The sequence below is a fragment of the Ovis canadensis genome, chromosome 7 (assembly GCF_042477335.2).
Source record: "Ovis canadensis isolate MfBH-ARS-UI-01 breed Bighorn chromosome 7, ARS-UI_OviCan_v2, whole genome shotgun sequence".
Lineage (NCBI taxonomy): Eukaryota > Metazoa > Chordata > Mammalia > Artiodactyla > Bovidae > Ovis > Ovis canadensis.
The window spans coordinates 16,971,948-16,989,486 of record NC_091251.1 but is presented as its reverse complement, the minus strand read 5'-3'; the positions used below and the strand labels follow the sequence as shown (position 1 = coordinate 16,989,486).

Below are 17,539 nucleotides of genomic sequence, written 5' to 3'. Positions count from 1 at the left end.
CAGAGACATGACATTGCCAACAAAGGTCCGTCTAGTCAAGACTATGGTTTATCCAGTGGTCATGTATGGATGTGAAAAAAGCTGAGGGCCGAAGAACTGATGCTTTTGAACTGTGGTGTTGGAGAAGACTCTTAAGAGTCCCTTGGACTGCAAGGAGATCCAACCAGTCCCTTCTGAAGGAGATCAGCCCTGGGATTTCTTTGGAAGGAATGATGCTAAAGCTGAAACTCCAGTACTTTGGCCACCTCATGCCAAGAGTTGACTCACCGGAAGACTCTGATGCTGGGACGGATTGGGGGCAGGAGGAGAAGGGGACGACAGAGGATGAGATGGCTGGATGGCATCACTGACTCGATGGACGTGAGTATGAGTGAACTCCGGAATTTGGTGATGGACAGGGAGGCCTGGCGTGCTGCGATTCATGGGGTCGCAGAGTCGGACACGACCGGGCGACTGAACTGAACTGAAACATTCAGTGGCGTTTCCGCTGCGATACAGAATCTGAGAAAGGAATCTTTCTCAAGGTGGCTTTGGGCCCGGCATGTGTGCGTGTGTGCGTTTAGGGGGCGGGGGGTGGTTACTGATGCGCCACCGTCCCTAACCAGGGATGTGGTTGATTGCTGCAGCCGTCAGTGAGAGAACCCCAAAGAGAAAGGAAAAGTCAAGGGACCAACCTGGAGGAACTGGAGAGTCGCTGTACCTCGAGGAGGGTCTTAGAGAGTTTGGGTGAAACTGGCTGTTTCTTTCCTTTATAGAGTCTAGAGGCTTCTGTTGGGAGCCCCGGGGCTTGCTGCAGGCTGTGTTTGGGCGCGCTGGGTAGACGCAGAGGCCGCGGCTGCAGCTCCCACCCCAGCGCCCAGGTCTGCAGGGAAGAGACAGTGGAGCCCTTCTTCCCTCCTAGCCTCCGAGTCGGCTCTCGCGGGCCTTTAAAAGACAATAACACCAAGGCAGGAGTGCGGGCTGAACTCCCCTGCGCGAGCTCCTCTCCTTCGCCGTCCCGGCCGGCTCCTTCCCGCCGCCACCCGAAGACTTCCAGCCTGATGCACCCCAGCCTCCCCGCGGGTGGGGTGGGCCCGTAAACCTCCAAGCGGCGGCGCGCCCCCGAGGGGCGGGACGCGCCGGCCCCCGGACTTCCGCGCGCCGCGCTCGTGCCGCGGGCGTGGGGCGGGTCCGCGCCGCCGGCCGGCCGTCTCGACCCCCGCCCACCGGAAGTGGCCTAGCGCTCGGCGGGCGAGGCAGACGTCGCCGTGGGGCTCGGAGCAGCGCACCTCCCCGGCAAGTAGCCGGCGTCCGCGCGGGTGGGCCGGGGCCCGGGAGGGTCGGGCGCTGGGCGGGCCGCCACCTCGGGGAGCCGGGGGGTGGGGGAGCCGGCCGTCTATTCGGCTGAGTCGCCTTCCTCCGAGGGGAGAATCCCTCTCGAAACTCTACCTTTCTTGAAGCTTCATTTTAACTAGAAAACCTTTTTTTTTTTTTGAAGAAATCTCAGAACCCTAAGCAAAGAGCCCAGCGTCTCAGAAGGCTTAAAAGTTCTCCTGGTGGGAGTCTCCCCCAAGCACGCTTGAGTCTGTGCTGAAAGTTTTGGTTTTGGTTTGCTTATTTGGGACCTTGTCCAAAAGCTAATTTGGATGAAAAGAATTAGGGCTGGCAGCGGTGAGCTCGTTTTCAGTATTTGTTAGGACCTATCCAGTTTTTCATGGCAGTAAACTTTAAAAATATGGCCCGTTTTAACATCGTAATTAATGTGTTGGTTGCAGATGGAGTTAAGCAACTCACTGAAATCAAAAAGTAGATGAGCAGATACAGAGTAATGACTTACCTCCTCCTCCTGAAGCAAAATGAACATTCCTCAGATGTCCAGCTGTGTATTGGATCTTTTACACCTCATCTGTAGAGTCATTTGCTCCCTGTGATATTTTAAAAATTTATTCATTTAACAAATACCTCCTGATAAATCAGTTATCTGTGCGAGTTTTCACCTCCTATGAATCAGTTATTTGCTCCCTCCTCGATGTTTTTTCTTTCATGTGGCTGTCAGGTCACCACTCTCTGAATGTCCTTCCGCCTCCCTGGCCACTCTTTCTATGTCTCCAGGCTTCTCCTCTTCTCAGCCACCACAGTTAGACTGCTACGGTGTTGGGTTACTTTCTCCCAAGGCAATTTTTATCCCAAGCCATTTTTCATGACTCTAAATACCATCTATAAGCTGATGACTTCCAGATTTTTTTTTCTAGCTTCACTTCTCTCCTGAGCTCTAGATTAACATCTCGTATCTAGCTTAACATGTCCACTTGGAAGTCTGATGGGCAGTTAAATTTAGTGTGTTCCAAAAGAATTACTGACAGGCATCCACCCAGTCCTCTCTTCTGTTCTCTCATTTACCTTCCTTATCACAGGAAATGTTACTGCCCTCCATTGAGGCTGAAAGTCTAAGGGATTGTCATTTGACTCCTCTTTTCAGCTCAGACCCCACATGCAAGCATTCAGCGAACTGTTGACTCTGCCTTGGAAAGATAGCTCAAATCCTACCATAAGTTATGCGCTCTCTAACACAAACCACAATCCTCTTTTGCCCAGAAGACTGTGAGGACTGATCACATCTTCCCACCTCTACCCTTGCTCTTGTCTTCAGTGTTTCTCCAAACAGCAGCTAGTTTTAGAAATATCTAGTCAGAGCTTTCCCCTCTCTTCAGAACCTTCTGGTGGCTTCTCATCAGAATCATAAAAACAAAATTCTGACTGTGGCTACAGACCCTGTCATCACACCCCTGACTGCTTTCCCGGCCGTCTCTCCGGCTTCCCCACCCTGCTCACTCGGCTGGAGTGGCTTTGATTTTGCTGCCATCCTCCTTGCCTGCAGGGGTCTCTACTGGACTGTCGCAGGCTGTACACCTTCACTTTACCCGTTCCCCTGTTCCGGCTTTCTGAAGGATTACTGCCTTAGTCCTGATGACATCCTCTCGACCCTTACTGTCTGGGTCAGTGGCTGTTAGATACCGAACAGTACTCTAATGTCGCGTGAAGCTGATGGCATTTTTAAATCATTACTGGTTGCTAAAGCTCTCTAATATTAAAAGAGCACAAGCGTCTTTCTCCCAAGTCTCATTTTGACAAAATGTACAGTTTGCTCTTACAGTCTGCGTTTTTATAAAATGTTTTTTCTGGTTTGGAGACGATTTGTGCTTTAAGGCCAGTTCTCATTTTGAAATATAGAAAATGAAAGGAAAATCCTCCATTTACTGGAAAGAATATGCAATTTTTTTCTTTTCCAATTTCTTTTCTTCAGTGGGAAGCAGTAGTCTCTGACTTGGAGCCTTGTTGAATGGTTCCAGAAGCAGGTCGTCATAACAGGAAGAAGAAAAATGAAGGTGCTTGTTCAGAGGTTATTATATGCATTTTTAAGTTGTGTAGTGACTAAGCCAGTACCACAGAATATCAAGTTTGCATAAAAAAATTCAGTTCTCTCTTTAAAATATGTGGGAATGGAAATAAAAAGCAATATTTTCATCTTCTCAAAGAGCTGTTGGGGAATAAAAGATCATTTAATTTATAATGTTTATTTCCTATTTTAATCCAAGCAACTAGTTCTGTGATATTATCAGTAGTGTATATGCTACCTTCCTCTCTTTTAAAAGAATAGAAAAAACTTTTTTTCATGTCAGAATTTGGATTTCAGATGTTTGAATAAATATTTAAAATAGTCATACATATTTCTCAAGAGGCAGGTCAGGTGTTCTGGTATTCCCATCTCTTTAAGAATTTTTCAGAGTTTGTTGTGGTCCACACAATCAAAGGCTTTGGTGTAGTCAATAAAGCAGAAATAGATGTTTTTCTGGAACTCTCTTGCTTTTTTGATGATTCAGCAGATGTTGGCAATTTTATCTCTGGTTCCTCTGCCTTTTTTAAATCCAGATTGAACATCTCGAAGTTCATGGTTCACATACTCTTGAAGCCTGGCTTGGAGAATTCTGAGCATTACCTTACTAGAGTGTGAGATGAGTGCAACTGTGCAGTAGCTGGAGCATTCTTTGGCGTTGCCTTTCTTTGGGATTGGAATGAAAACTGACCTTTTCCAGTCCTGTGGCTACTGCTGAGTTTTCCAAGTTTGCTGGCATATTGATGGCAGCACTTTCACAGCATCATCTTCCAGGATTTGAAACAGCTCAACTGGAATTCCATCACCTCCACTAGCTTTGTTCGTAGTGATGCTTCTTAAGGCCCACTTGACTTCACATGCCAGGATGTTTGGCTCTAGGTTGGTGATCACACCATCATGATTATCTGGATCGTGAAGATCTTTTTTGTATAGTTCTTCTGTGTATTCTTGCCACCTCTTCTTAATATCTTCTGCTTCTGTTAGGTCCATACCATTTCTTTCCTTTATGGTGCCCATCTTTGCATGAAACGTCAGTTGCCATTTATTCATTTTTTGCGGGAGTTCCATAGAATCCATAAGGATAGAGAAGGCTCAGTCTAAATGAAAGGATTAATTGTATCAACTATTACCCATTGATACTTACTAGAGTCAAAGTAAACCAGGGCCTGTATTTTCCACTTTAGGTTCCAGCTCTGGCATTAGAAAGGTTAGGCATCTTCAGGAGTCTGGCACCCTGCATCTTCCCTTCACGGCATTCATCACATGACAGTTAATTACTATGGTGTGAGTATCTGCTTAGGTTCTCATCTTTCCCATTAGCCTGTAAACTCTACTGGGGTAACACCAGTTCTTTCTTGTCCCTGTATCTCCAGAGCCTTGTAACAGTCAGCATTCAACAATACCTTTTGAATGAACGAATGAATCATAAAATTCCAAATATAAGATTAACAATTTTTCAGGTTGAGGGACAGCCCAACACAACTCTTTAACATCCTTATTATATAAATTATTGACCCAATCAGAATACGGACGTGCTACAGTCTATGGGGTCGCAAAGGGTCGGATGTGACTGAGCGACTGTACAAATTTTGTTTTATCCCCAGGTTGAGTTAAGCATGTCCCCTCCACCTGCCAATAATATCCTGCTCGTATCTCTTATAATACGCACTGCACTGTACTTTTAACTTGCCTTCCTTGCTGGTCTGGGAGGTAGCTTCTACCTTATTTCCCCAGACTTCTCCACCGTGGAAAATGGCACCATCGATCTGCCCAGTCACCTCAGCAATCACTGACACTGTTCCCTCCACTCCTACACCTTGACTTCTAAGCTGTCACCAAGTCAACCTGCAAAACACATCTCAAAATGTTCCGCTGCCCCCCTTATTGCATTTTCATTCTAGATCAGCATCTCTCCCCGAGCCCACCACACTGCTCCTTCCTAGCTGGCCTTCCATGGCCACTCCTGGTCAGGCTGATTCATTCTCCACTCAGCAGCCACACAATTTTAAGCTATGGTTTTCCCAGTAGTCATGTATGGATGTGAGAGTTGAAAGCTGAGCGCCAAAGAAATGACGCTTTTGAACTGTGGTGTTGGAGAAAACTCTTGAGAATCCCTTGGACTACAAGGAGAGCCAACCAGTCCATCCTAAAGGAAATCAGTCCTGAATATTCATTGGAAGGACTGATGCTGAAGTTGAAACTCCAGTACTTTGGCCACCTGATGCGAAGAGCTGACTCATTGGAAAAGACCCTGATGCTAGAAAAGATTGAAGGCAGAAGGAGAAGGGCATAACAGAGGATGAGATGATTGGATGGCATCAGCAACTCAATGGACATGAGTTTGAGTAAGCTCCGGGAGTTGGTGATGGATGGGGAGGCCTAGTGTGGTGCAGTTCATGGGGTCTCAAAGAGTTGGACATGACTGAACAACTGAACTGACCTGACCTGACCTTCAGTAAATGTTATTGCAGTAAAGATCAGGTGGATTCAAATTCTACCCATCCTATTCCTGAACATATTGATCACCCTAGTGGGGACTTTAAAGTACTTTCAGGGTGTGGGTCTGATGTAAAAGTCTGCATGTTCCTCATCTTAACCGGCACAGGTCTGTTCTGTCACGTCCTGGCAATAAATATCCTGGGCCATCTGGGCCATCCGGCTCCCGCTGGAATTGCTCACCTCTGCCTCTTTAGCGTGAAATTTGCTGTAGACAGTACATGAATGAATGGTGTGGCTGTCTTCCAGTGAACACACAGAAACAGATGGCAGTGCTGTGTTTTGCTGCTGACTTGCTGTAGCTCCCTGGCCTGGATTTGGATGCTGTATCAATTACAGTTTAGTTGCGGAAAACAGAATCTATTCAAGCTGGCTTAAGCAGAAAGGTATATAGTGGCGGATATTACAAAATGTACACTATCATTGGGCGAGTTGAAGAGCTAGGCTCCAGGTTGAGTTTCTGGGAACACCTCAGAACATCACCAGCAGAACTGGTCTAGTGGAGCAGGGACTTTTGCCAAAACCGTGAACCCTCCTGCAGCTCAGCATGCTGCCAGCTCCTGAATCACAGCAGCTCTGCAAAGTATTGCTTCATGCTCTGCCTCCCTTCATATTTAACTCAGACATGTTGGCAGAACATAAGTTACACCCAGTACCCTAGCTTTAAGGAAGTCTGGGAAATACAGCTTTTAGTACTTGTAGTACAGGAAGGTTCACTAAAAGGAAGTTGGCATAAATTTGGTTGAGCCCATCTGCTGTACCTGCTACAGAATGCCCCTTTGGCTACTTAACATCCATACCTTCCCTTCTTTCCATTCCTAAACCTCCAGACAAGGACCAGAAGAGCAGCATGCTCTCTTCTGATATAATGCAGCCATGCCTCCTGAAAACCAAGTGTGCTCACTTTCTCCCAAGATGCTAAATCCCAGAGTCCTATAGGTCACCACGTCATCTGCAGTGTTCATCACAGACATTACCCTGAGACCTAGCGCCCTGAAGAATTTGGTGGCTCCCATCCTCACAGGGAAAGGGGGAGTAGGAGAGAGACAGGGCTGCCCGGTGACCAAGAGACGGCTCAGTCCTAAGAAGTCCCCACACACTTCTTCATCCTCTTTCTCTATGCCAGCCGGTTCCCTCTATTTCCAGGCATTCCAAGTTTCCCTCCTCTTAATGATGTCGTCTCCATTTGTAGCTGTTCGACTTCTGTCCGTCTAAGCTAAGCTTTCCTCTCTCCTGCACATTTTTGCCTCCGCTGTCACTTGGTTGAGGGCTCTGCTTTCTCACCCAGGTTATTGCAGTAGCCTCTCACCTGATTACTCTTCCTGTCCACAGCCTCACAGCCCTCAGGCTTCATCTCCTTACTCCAACTATCTTAACCTGTCTAAAACAAATCAGATCATGTCACTCCCCTACTTAACACCTGTCAGGGGCTCTCTGCCTGCCCACAGGAACAAGTTCAAAATCCTGAGCCGAATATTCTAGGTTCCATACTCTCTCTAATCCTGCTGTCTGTCTATCCTGATGTCTAACACTATCCTGTCCCCCTCCCATCCCTGCATATGGACTTGAGGCTTCTAAACACCAAGTGCAAAGCGATCCTAAAATGCTGTGCCCTCTGGTGCCTCAAGTGTCTTTGCAAATGCTGCTCCCACTGCCTGAAACTGTCCCTTCTCAGCCTTCCTGATGCGAGTGCTTCCTGCTGCAGTGTCCATCCTGAGTGCTCCAGTAGCAGCTGTTACCTGACGGGAGCACTGGTGCAGTGAGTCCTGTCTCCGCATACTGGCTCCACATCCCTAAAACACATCAGGGCTTGGTGCAGAGTAGGTTTTCAACAACATTTACAGTTATTAATAATGACAAAGCCTGTTAATTAAGCGAAGAAACTAATTTTGTACGTATTTGCCACAAGATGGTGCTATTCAGATAGGAAAAACAACTCAAAGTTTCTCCAGGGCTGAAGGAGCCAAGTACTAGATGCCTAAATGTTCGTTAAATGTATTAAATTTCAGAGGCAGTGATTTAAACATAAGCATTTTCAGTGGTAAACACAAGGACAGGTTGAAAACTGTGGATCAATATGTATTTTATTATCAAATTATTACTGGTCATTGTTTCACTTCCTGTTGTTTGGGAGTCTCTCTTTCGAAGTTGTCAAAATGTTTTAAAATAGCAAACAGTAACTCTTAATTCTGAGGGCAACAAAGTTTTATGGAGGGTTATAGTTGGGTTTTTTAGTGAAACGGGACCAGTAGGTTTCACAGAGAGAGAGGGAAGGAAGGGTGGGAGGTTCACTTTAAGAAATTGGCTCTTGTGACTGGCAGGGCTGGAAACTCAGATGGAGTTGACTTTGCAGTCTTGCATCTGAAGGCTGGAAATTCAGGTGGAATTTCTCTGTTGCCTTCCCAAGGCAGAATTCCTTGGGGAAACCTCAATATTGTTCCTAAGGCCTTCATTTATTGGCTAAGTCTCACCCACACTAAGGAGAGTAATCTGCTTTACTCAGAGTCTACTGCCTTATTCATTTACTTTTTAAATTTAAGATATAGTTGATTTACAGTCTTAGATTCAGCTAGACAGCACAGTGACTCAGTGTTTTTACAGTTAAAGTTTACTGCTTTAAATGCAGTCTCATCTAAAAATACCTGCAGGGCGACATCTGGACTGATGTTTGACCAAACAACTAGGCACTGTAGGTTTGCCCAGCTGACACATACAATTAACTGTGCCAAGGCTTACGTGAGCAAAGTAAACTTTGTATGAATGAGAAATTCACACTGATGTTTCAGTTTTGAGTTAGGGCCGGGGCAGAGAGGGCTGGCTGTAACCACCCCCAGGAACGTCCTCGGGAGTTTCTGCAGGAAGAGAGGCTGCGGTGGGATAGGACCCCCTGGGTGTTGCCCTGACCCTCCTCCAACCACAGAAGGCTTCTGCTGGGGGCACGAGGGCACATGGGAACTAGTCAGCAGGCCAGTTCAGTCCCTCGGTCTGAAAGATCCCCTGGAGGATGGAATGGCAGTCCACTCCAGTATTCTTGCCTGGAGAATCCCATGGACACAGGAGCCTGGCGGGCTGCGAAGAGTCGGACGACTAAAGCGATTTAGCATGTAGAAGCATAAAGAAAAATAATAACCTTGTGGACACCATAGCCTCACCCCAGCAGGTTCCATCCTCTATCATTTAAGTTTTGTTTATGCTACAGACTGAGGTTTGGGGCAGTCCTAAGGAAGGAGTTTTGCTTCCTCTTTTCCTGAGAATAATGAAACAGCCAAAGGGAAGTTCTGCTGACATCCTCTGCCGCAGCCACTCACCCCTCTGTATGCATACAGCTTAGTTCTGCGTTGTTGCTAAAGTAAAACTGTAAAGTGTTCTTCAGCTTCTTTGTTATGTATTTAATAACAAAATTAACAGCTAAAAATTTATGGAGCACTCTTCTAAGCCATTTGATCTTCCTGAAAACCTTGAAGGTAGGTATTATAATTAATCACCATTTAATGCACAATGAGATCAAAGCACAGAGATACACATACAGTAACTTGTACGAAGTCTTGCAATTGTTTTTTTATAGTAGGGCTGGGATTTATGTTCATGCAGTCTGATTCCAAAGCGCGTAATCTTCATGAGAATGGAAATTTGTATTTGTCTTGCCTACTATGATTCTTCTCTATATTCTTTCTTACTTCCTGTAATATTTTTGCATACTTGCCAAGTATGTATAGATGCCATTCAGTTCATCTTACGCCTGTTAAATGTGGGGGATTCCATTGGCACCTGCTTTTGCCTGACTCTCCTGATCCTGGCCCTGTTGCTCTTCCCTACAGAACTTCAGTTTAAGTTGTATCTTTCCACGTTTCTGTTGCCCTGGTGATTAGCTCCACTGGGCTGTGGTCAATAGTAATTGGTCGTTTTGGTCTTAGATCTTTACTGGGGCATGGAATGGAGGTGGGCATGTCATTATGTCAAGTTAAAGCAAAACAAAACAAAAAACTGTTCAGTCTTACAGAGAGCAGTTTGGCCAAATCTGTCACTGTGACAAATATATTTGTCTTGATATAAAAATCCCATTGGGGCTCATTATTCTACAGATGACCTTGCATGTAGATGAACTGGCACTTATACAGAGTTATTCACTGCAGCATTTTCATAATTGTAGACTGGAAACAAATCACATAGTCGAGAACGGGACAGTTAGGATACGTTCACATGTTGGGAGATTATGTGGAGTTTCTCTGTATGTAATATGGAAGGCTCTGAAGTTATATTATTAAGGGAAAAAGCAGTTGCCTGTCTATCTATTACTCTGGCAGTGTGTATGTATATACAATGATACTTTTTAAATAAGGAAAGAAATATATAGATATATGTATAAGGAAACATTGGAAGAATAGAGGAGAAACTAATAAAAGTAGTCACTAGTAGGAGGCCATGGGGATAGCAGGATGAATGGGGAACATAAGGATGGCAGTGAGACTTTTCAATATAAATATTTTCAAAATGTGCCTTTCCAAAAAAATTAATTAAAGATGTATAAACACACAGTTTTATTCCTGTAAGCGATCCTATGTGCCTTTCCCCAGCGGCCACCTCCACTGTCCTCCCACTGAGCTGAGGGGAAGAAGCAGAAACCTAAATGTCTGAACCCTGGTGCTGGCTGGCTGTGATGGGGAGGAAGACGCTGACAAGGCTTTGCAGGGTTCTCTTCCCCAGCCTTCTTTCCTTCCCTGTTCCTTTCCGCATTCCCTGCCTGCCTTCTGTTCTTTTTGTTGATGGAGTTAATTAGCTCAGGGTGAGCACGGTCAGGCTCACCCCCACACCTTCCAGCCTGGAGAACCCCTGTGATGAATCTGGACCTCTTCCCCATCTCTGGATCACGTGGTGATGGGAAAGGCAGATCTCCAGCACAGAAAAACTTCCTGCATCTTTGCCTCTTGGCTGCCTCCTTACTTTAAGTGCTCAACCGTGTCCAATCTTTGTAACCCCATCGACTGTAGCCTACCAGGCTCCTCCGTCCATGGAATTTTCCAGGCAAGGGTCCTGGAGTGGGTTGCCATTTCCTTCTCCCTCCCCAAATTAGAAGAAGTTTTCAGACATTGTCACTGATTTGCTTCTTGCTGGTCTCCTCCGGTTGGATGTGGGCAGCAGTGCTTGGAAGGTGGACAGCACATTATAGATTTCTGGAGTGTTTTGCTCTTTTCTGCCAACCAGCATTTAAGAAAAATGAGACATAAAATTGTAATTCTTATCCATAGTGTAATTTTTTCCTTTTGTTGTTCGCGTGTGTGCTAAGTCGCTTTAGTCATGTCCGACTCTTTGTGACCCCACGGACTGTAGCCCACCAGGCTCCTCTGTCCATGGGATTTTTCACGCAAGAATACTGGAGTGAGTGGGTTGCCATTCCCTTCTCCAGAGGATCTTCCCGACCCAGGGATTGAACTCATGTCTCTTATGTCTTTACCATTAGCACCACCTGTTTATTTTTTATTTATTTCAGAAATTTTGCAATCTAAGTTGACACACCATTTTCCCTAGAGGTTTTGGACACTTCTTAGAAAAATCTGCCATCTTATTTCACATGCCCTCACCTGCAGCAACTAGTGTATAAGATAATGAAGTTAAGTCTGTTTAAAAACCTATTTTAATGAGTAAGTGAAGATTATTTTAACTGACACTTTAAATAGGTTGAATAGTTTAACTTATTTTTAATGCAGGGGAAGCGTCTTTCTGCAATTTTGCATAGTAAAATTTTTTCATGATATAATAACAAAGCAATAACTCCTAACCAAGGAAGAGAGTGAATTCATTTAGGTTTATTATTTGGGATGTATGTATGTAGCATTGGAGGGCTGTCATGCCTTAGACTGCCGCTTGGTGGCTGGCGTGGTGTACTGTGGATCCAGACCTGGCGTACAGACAGAATCGATGACAGGTGGCAGCCAGCAGTTCCTTCACTGTTCAGAGACAGTGGCAAACCTTTCCCTCCTTAAGTACATTAGAAAGAAAATTCTCTTATTTTTTCTTCCCATAACTGGCCATCTTTACGATATTTGTATTGTTTCGTATTTGTGTTTGATACAAAAATAAATTTTGAATTTAATATTGGAATATTCTGTTTCTTTAGGTTTTGCTCTTTCTAGTCTACACAATAATTTGTTAGAATAAAGAAGTTGGATTTATACTCCATATGGTTAGAGTTGATAGGGTACCTTTTCACTAAATACCAAAGTAATTTATTTTAATATGGAAGTTTATAGAGTGAATATAGTACCATTTAAAATTTCCAAATGTCTCCTGTTGTATTAAACTGGGCCCTCTTCAACTTAGCCTTGACTACCTGTAGTAGCCCTTGTGAAGCTCAAAAAAGACAAGTGATTTCATTTCCCAATGACCTGTTTGGCACTTCTTTCTTCAAGAACTTTATGTTAGAATCCTTCTGAGGTTTTTCAGGTTGAATGAAATTTTCCACTTTTAATGTTTTGATTGAGTTTACAGTGTACTTCTGCTTTGTTATTTCTCCTTTTAGAACGAAATGAAATGCTGAGAGGTAAATAAAGCTTTCCTCTTCTGACTCGGATCTTTATAATGGGTATCGGAAAGTCTAAAACGGATCCCTGCCATCTTTCTGTGCCCTGGGGTAAAAGCCAGAGTGTGGATACTAGTCAAAGCCATCAGACGTCAGATTCCAAGCAATCTGAAGACATCTCCCTGCGTGGTGATGCTGTGTGCAGCAGTACTGCAGAGATGCCAGCAGGGGAGCAGGAGGGAGTGGAGGAGAGCCCTGAAGAGGACACAGAAGAAGAGGTGTTCCTCAAATTTGTGATACTGCACGCTGAAGAAGACACAGCCGAAGCCCTCCGAGTCCAGAGCCTGCTGGAAAACGACTTTGGCATCAAGCCTGGAATCATCTTTGCCGAGATGCCATGTGGCAGACAGCATTTACAGAACTTGGATGATGCTGTCAACGGGTCTGCCTGGACTATCTTACTGTTGACTGAAAACTTCTTAAGGGACACCTGGTGTAAGTTCCAGTTCTATTCGTCCCTCATGAACTCCGTTAACAGGCAGCACAAGTACAACTCCGTCATCCCGATGCGGCCCCTGAACAAGCCCCTGCCCCGAGAGAGAACTCCCTTTGCTCTACGAACCATCAACGCCCTGGAGGAAGAAAGTCGTGGCTTTCCTACCCAGGTGGAAAGGATTTTTCAGGAGTCTGTGTACAGGATACAGCAGGCTATATGGAAAGAGACCAGAAATACGGTACAAAGGCAATCTGTTGCCTGAGACAGCACACACAACACACGACAGACTCTTGTTTTGTAAAACAGAGGATTTATCTTCACTTGCGAAAACAAGTTCCTAGGAGAAGTTTCAATGAAGGAGAACCTTCCGCTTACAGAAACCTGTGGAGCCCAAGAAAGATAAATTTCTGCAGGACAGTCTGTAGAACTGTGGTATTTGTTGATGTTTCCATAAACTGGGAATCTTCAGAGTTTCAAGAGCTCTGTTTCCTCTCAGTTTTCCTGGTTCATGATTACTGCAAAGGATATTTTAAATTCATCTTCTTATATTGAACTTGAATGAAAACTTACAGACATTAAAAAAATGCAGTTAATTACCCTTTGATTTTGTTCTCAAAGGACACACAGGAAAAAACGACCTCGAGACATCTGACCAGCCTGCCTTTCGAGGTACCTCTCATGAATGTTGTAATGAAGCACTCCCGGTGTTGCCACCCAGACGCGAGGACAGCCAGGCTAGAACGTTGAGAACGTGGAGTGCTGATAAGTGTGAAACCCAAAATAGATGCGGCAGTGGTGGGGCTTCTTAAAAGAATCCAGTCAAACGTCCTTCCCTTTCTGCTGCAGTGTACATATTTGCAGGCATTCCCACCACATTTGTTGGTACTGTGATTAGGACTCTGTGCCTGGTGTGGACATGACCTCTGGAGCCAGCAGCTCTCTACGTTGGTCATCGGCTATGACCAGAACTTTGTGTGAAGAGCTTCTGAAAGGTGTATGTATCCTTGGCCAGATGTTCTCCTTTAAAATCAGTAACCTGTCCTTTGCAAGCAGTTAAAAATTCCTGTCTTGCACAGTACTTTATCAAGGAAGTATTTCTCAGTAGCCTGAGAGAGAGAGAGTGTGTGTGTGTGTGTGTGTGTGTGTGTGTGTTGTAGATTTCTTTCAGACTTGAAGTGGGAAATGCATTTTATGGTTTCTTGTCCCACAATGATAGCGAATCAGAGGCTCCAAGCAGACCAGTTCCTTTCTTTCACAGCCCTTCTGCCCCAGCAGAGATTGATGGAGAACTATCAAGTGCAGACCAGGAATGGGAGAGAGTGGGTTCTGTCATGCTGTAGTGAGAAAAGCGCCCGACAGGGTATCAGAGCACCTGGTTCTTTCCAGCCTTTTTCACTGAGGAGGAATGTGACCATGGGCAAGCTACTACCCTCCTTCATCTGTGAAAAGAAAGGATTGGATTGATAAATCTGCACAGGGCGCTGTGCTCTCCCAGAATGTGAACAACGAGGAACCAGGAAAGGGAACAAGCAAACAAATGATAGAATTTTATAATGTGATTTATGATTTAATAGATGCAGGAGGCTTCATGTATATGCTCACAATGAAAGGATATTGTATATGTTTACAGCATAATTGACTTCTAATGCTACCCATTATGCTCTTACAGAAAAATATTACAATGCATACTTAGATTTTTTTTTTTAAGTAAAAAATTTTTTCTAGAGACCTTTGCTGCAGAAACATTCTGCCCTCTTTTTCTTTCTCTTTATCCCCACTTCTCCATATCCCCTTGCTAACACTGGGGTTTGCTCACAGCCTTCTGCAGTCCGCCTCTTCACAGTCATGAACCAACATGTTTCATAATCTTGCAAGTAAGTCAGACCTCCCCCGCTACTAGTACTTATTAAAGATAAGATTCTTCTCATTGCGTGGTGACTTAAAAGTTCCCTTCTGTCATAGTAGCTGACTACTCACTTTTCTTTTTCAGTTCTAATGATAAGCATTTTGTTGTTGTTGTTGCCATACTGCTTCCTGCATCTCCAGGTTCATATACAAATAAAACATTAACCACTCACCCTTGCCTGCCTGCCTGCCAAAGTTGGAGCAGTTGGCGCTGGATGGTGTTTTTTAAATAAATGTTTTTATTCTTTACCTTGACTAACCTTGATTATTTCCTGTGTCAGTGAAGATTGTAGAAAAGTGTTTTGAAAAAAAGGCCTCAATCTGTACTTCTCCACAGATCACCAAGCACAATGTCGTCACTTGATTTGGAGTTAAATGCATTTTTTATGATGAAGAAAAATGTTAAGTACTGACTAAGTGGTTATGTTGCAATTAACAGTTGTAATAAGGGGCTATGAAAAGAACAGGATAAAAAGGTAAAGCCGTGGCCTTTGTCGTGTGAGTGTGCACACGCGTGTACACACGCGTAGATTCAGACTCACACACAGGGAAATTCAGTACATTTTTGCCACGTGCAGGAGAATATGCATTTTGAGTGTCTGGGCCTCATCGCTCGCCCTGGAGCTTCACAGAAGAACCCGAGCTGTGTCTCGTGTGTCAGGGTTCTTTCAGCTGTAAGAGAAGAGCCAATGCCATATGGCCGGCACTATAGGATAAACTTACTGTCTGACTTAGCAAGAGGTCCCCTAAGGTATGTGCCTCCAAGATTCATTAAAAACCCAGTGTTAGACACAGCAGAGTATTATGCCACCTTAAAAAGAATAAAATTCTGATGCATGCTCTAATATGAAATCTTGAAAACATGGAGCTACGGGAAGAAAGACACAAAAGGACAAGTATGGTTCCACTTACATGAGGTGCCTAGAGTAGCAAATTCATAGAGAAAAATAGAGGTGACTAGGGGCCGGGGAGAGGGAAAAAACAGGAATCAGGTTTTGTGGGTATAAAGTTTTATCTTTGGAATGATGAAGTTCTCGAAATGGATCGTGGTGATGGTTGCCGAACATTGCGAGTGTATTTAATGCCACTGAGTTGCATGCTTAAAATGGTAAGTTATATATGCATTTTACTGCAATAATTTTTTTAAAAACCAGAGTCTATCCATCATTTTGCTCTGCCATCCTCGGCGTTCCAGCTGAGTTTTCCTTAAGAGTTGTACCATTGCTGCCTATCAGGTACAGACATTGGAGCATCCAGCTGAATCAGATGGCGGGAGTGGTTTCACCCAAGTGAGGAAAAATATTTCTTCATTGCATTGTTGACAATAGTTTATACATGGCGATAATAAAAAGTCATCTGACTTCTAATTGGTTTTACTATTATTTTAAAATTTTCTCCACCTGCATCCAGATGGACCCTGCCCATCACCTCCTCTCCCCACCACGCTGCTGTGGAGTCAGACTGCCTGGGGTTTCGCTTGTTTACTATGTACCTTCTAAATTATTTTTGGCTGTGCTGGGTCTTCATTGTCCTACACAGGCTTTCTGTAGTTGCAGAGAGCAGGGGCTACTGCCTAGTCACTGTGGGGGCTTCTCAGTGCAGGGCTTTCTTACAGAGCACGGGCAGTGCGACTGCTCTGTGTGGGCTCAGCACTTGCTGCACGTGGGCTCCAGAGGACAGGCTCGGCAGCTGTACATGGGCTCAGCTGCCCTGCAGCATGCAGGATCTTTCTGGACTAGGGATTGAACCGGTGTCCCCTGCATTGCTAAGTGGATTCTTAGCCACTGAACCATCAATGTTTACTGTGTGTCTTTATTCTCAGTTCTATGGTATTTGAGTATTTACACTGTCATCTTTACAGATACCTTTTACAGATACTGAGATAGTTCGCTGTGCTATATATAATTGGTCCCTGTGGATTATCTGATTTATGTATAGTGTGTATATGTTTATCCCAACCTCCTAGTTCTCTTCTCCCATTCCGCTTTCCTATTTGAAAACAGACCATGTTTGTTTTCTGTGTCTAGTGAGTCTTTGTTTTGGAAATGAGTTCACTTGTATTTTATTTTTCTAGGCCAGAATATTGGAGTGGGTAGCCGTTGCCTTCTCCAGGGGAATCTTCCCAACCCAGGGACCAAACCCAGGTCTCCCGCATTGCAGGTAGATTCTTTACCAGCTGAGCCACCAGGGAAGCCCTTAGATTCCACAGATAAGCAATATTATATGATGCTTATCTTTTGTCTGGCTTACTTCATTTAGTATGATAATATCTAGGGCCGTTCGTGTTCCTACAAATGGTATTTTGTCATTCTTTTTAATGGCTAATATTCCATTGTATAAATGTAGCACAACTTTATCTGTTCATCTGTCAAATGGACATCTAGGTTGCTTCCATGTCTTGGTTATTGTAAATAGTGCTGCAATGAACTTTGGGATTGAATCAGACCTATGTCCTCTACAAATTGTGATCTTCCTGGGTCTTGGTGTTCTCATCCAAAAATGAAGACAGTAATGCCTCCCTGGTAGGGTTATTTTGGGGGTTAAATTAAATACGTGTGAGGTACTCAAATAGTGAGGAGTATATGGCTTGCCATACCACTTCTGTCCTACTGGAACTATTGTGGCCTATACACATTTACTCTGTAACATGGGAAGGGGCAGAGGGCAAATAACCCACAACCTTGTTCTTAGAACTCTTGCAACTTGTAAGGAATAGATTTTAAATAAAGAGGAAGCAAGATGCTGGGCCTTA

The 17,539-nt window shown here is 44.4% G+C and overlaps 1 protein-coding gene and 1 long non-coding RNA gene across 10 annotated transcripts in view; one reads left to right on the top strand and one right to left on the bottom strand.

The window, feature by feature from the left end:
• Nucleotides 1-1,200, bottom strand: part of LOC138443264 (uncharacterized) — a 15,527-nt gene extending 14,327 nt beyond the window's left edge. The window contains exon 1 of the long non-coding RNA XR_011258049.1: nt 675-1,200. This is a non-coding gene — a long non-coding RNA (uncharacterized lncRNA). The remainder of the gene's footprint in view (nt 1-674) is intronic.
• TICAM2 (TIR domain containing adaptor molecule 2) lies at nt 646-17,539 on the top strand. 9 transcript variants are annotated; one of them, XR_011258046.1, is made up of 3 exons: nt 646-1,298; nt 12,387-13,880; nt 16,023-17,539. XR_011258046.1 is itself a non-coding variant. In XM_069595311.1 (2 exons), exon 2 carries the CDS (start codon nt 12,446-12,448, stop codon nt 13,142-13,144), a length of 699 nt encoding a protein of 232 aa, XP_069451412.1. In that variant the 5' UTR covers nt 1,206-1,275; nt 12,387-12,445; the 3' UTR covers nt 13,145-15,042. The 9 variants fall into 9 exon arrangements, 5 of the variants coding, with proteins under 5 accessions (XP_069451412.1, XP_069451413.1, XP_069451414.1 ...); XR_011258045.1 differs by having other exon boundaries at nt 1,111-1,275; XR_011258048.1 differs by lacking the exon at nt 646-1,298 and adding an exon at nt 4,588-4,657.

What these genes read in the sequence shown, in the direction of transcription:
- TICAM2 (XM_069595311.1), top strand. Translation starts at nt 12,446, where the DNA reads ATGGGTATCGGAAAGTCTAAAACGGATCCCTGCCATCTTTCTGTGCCC.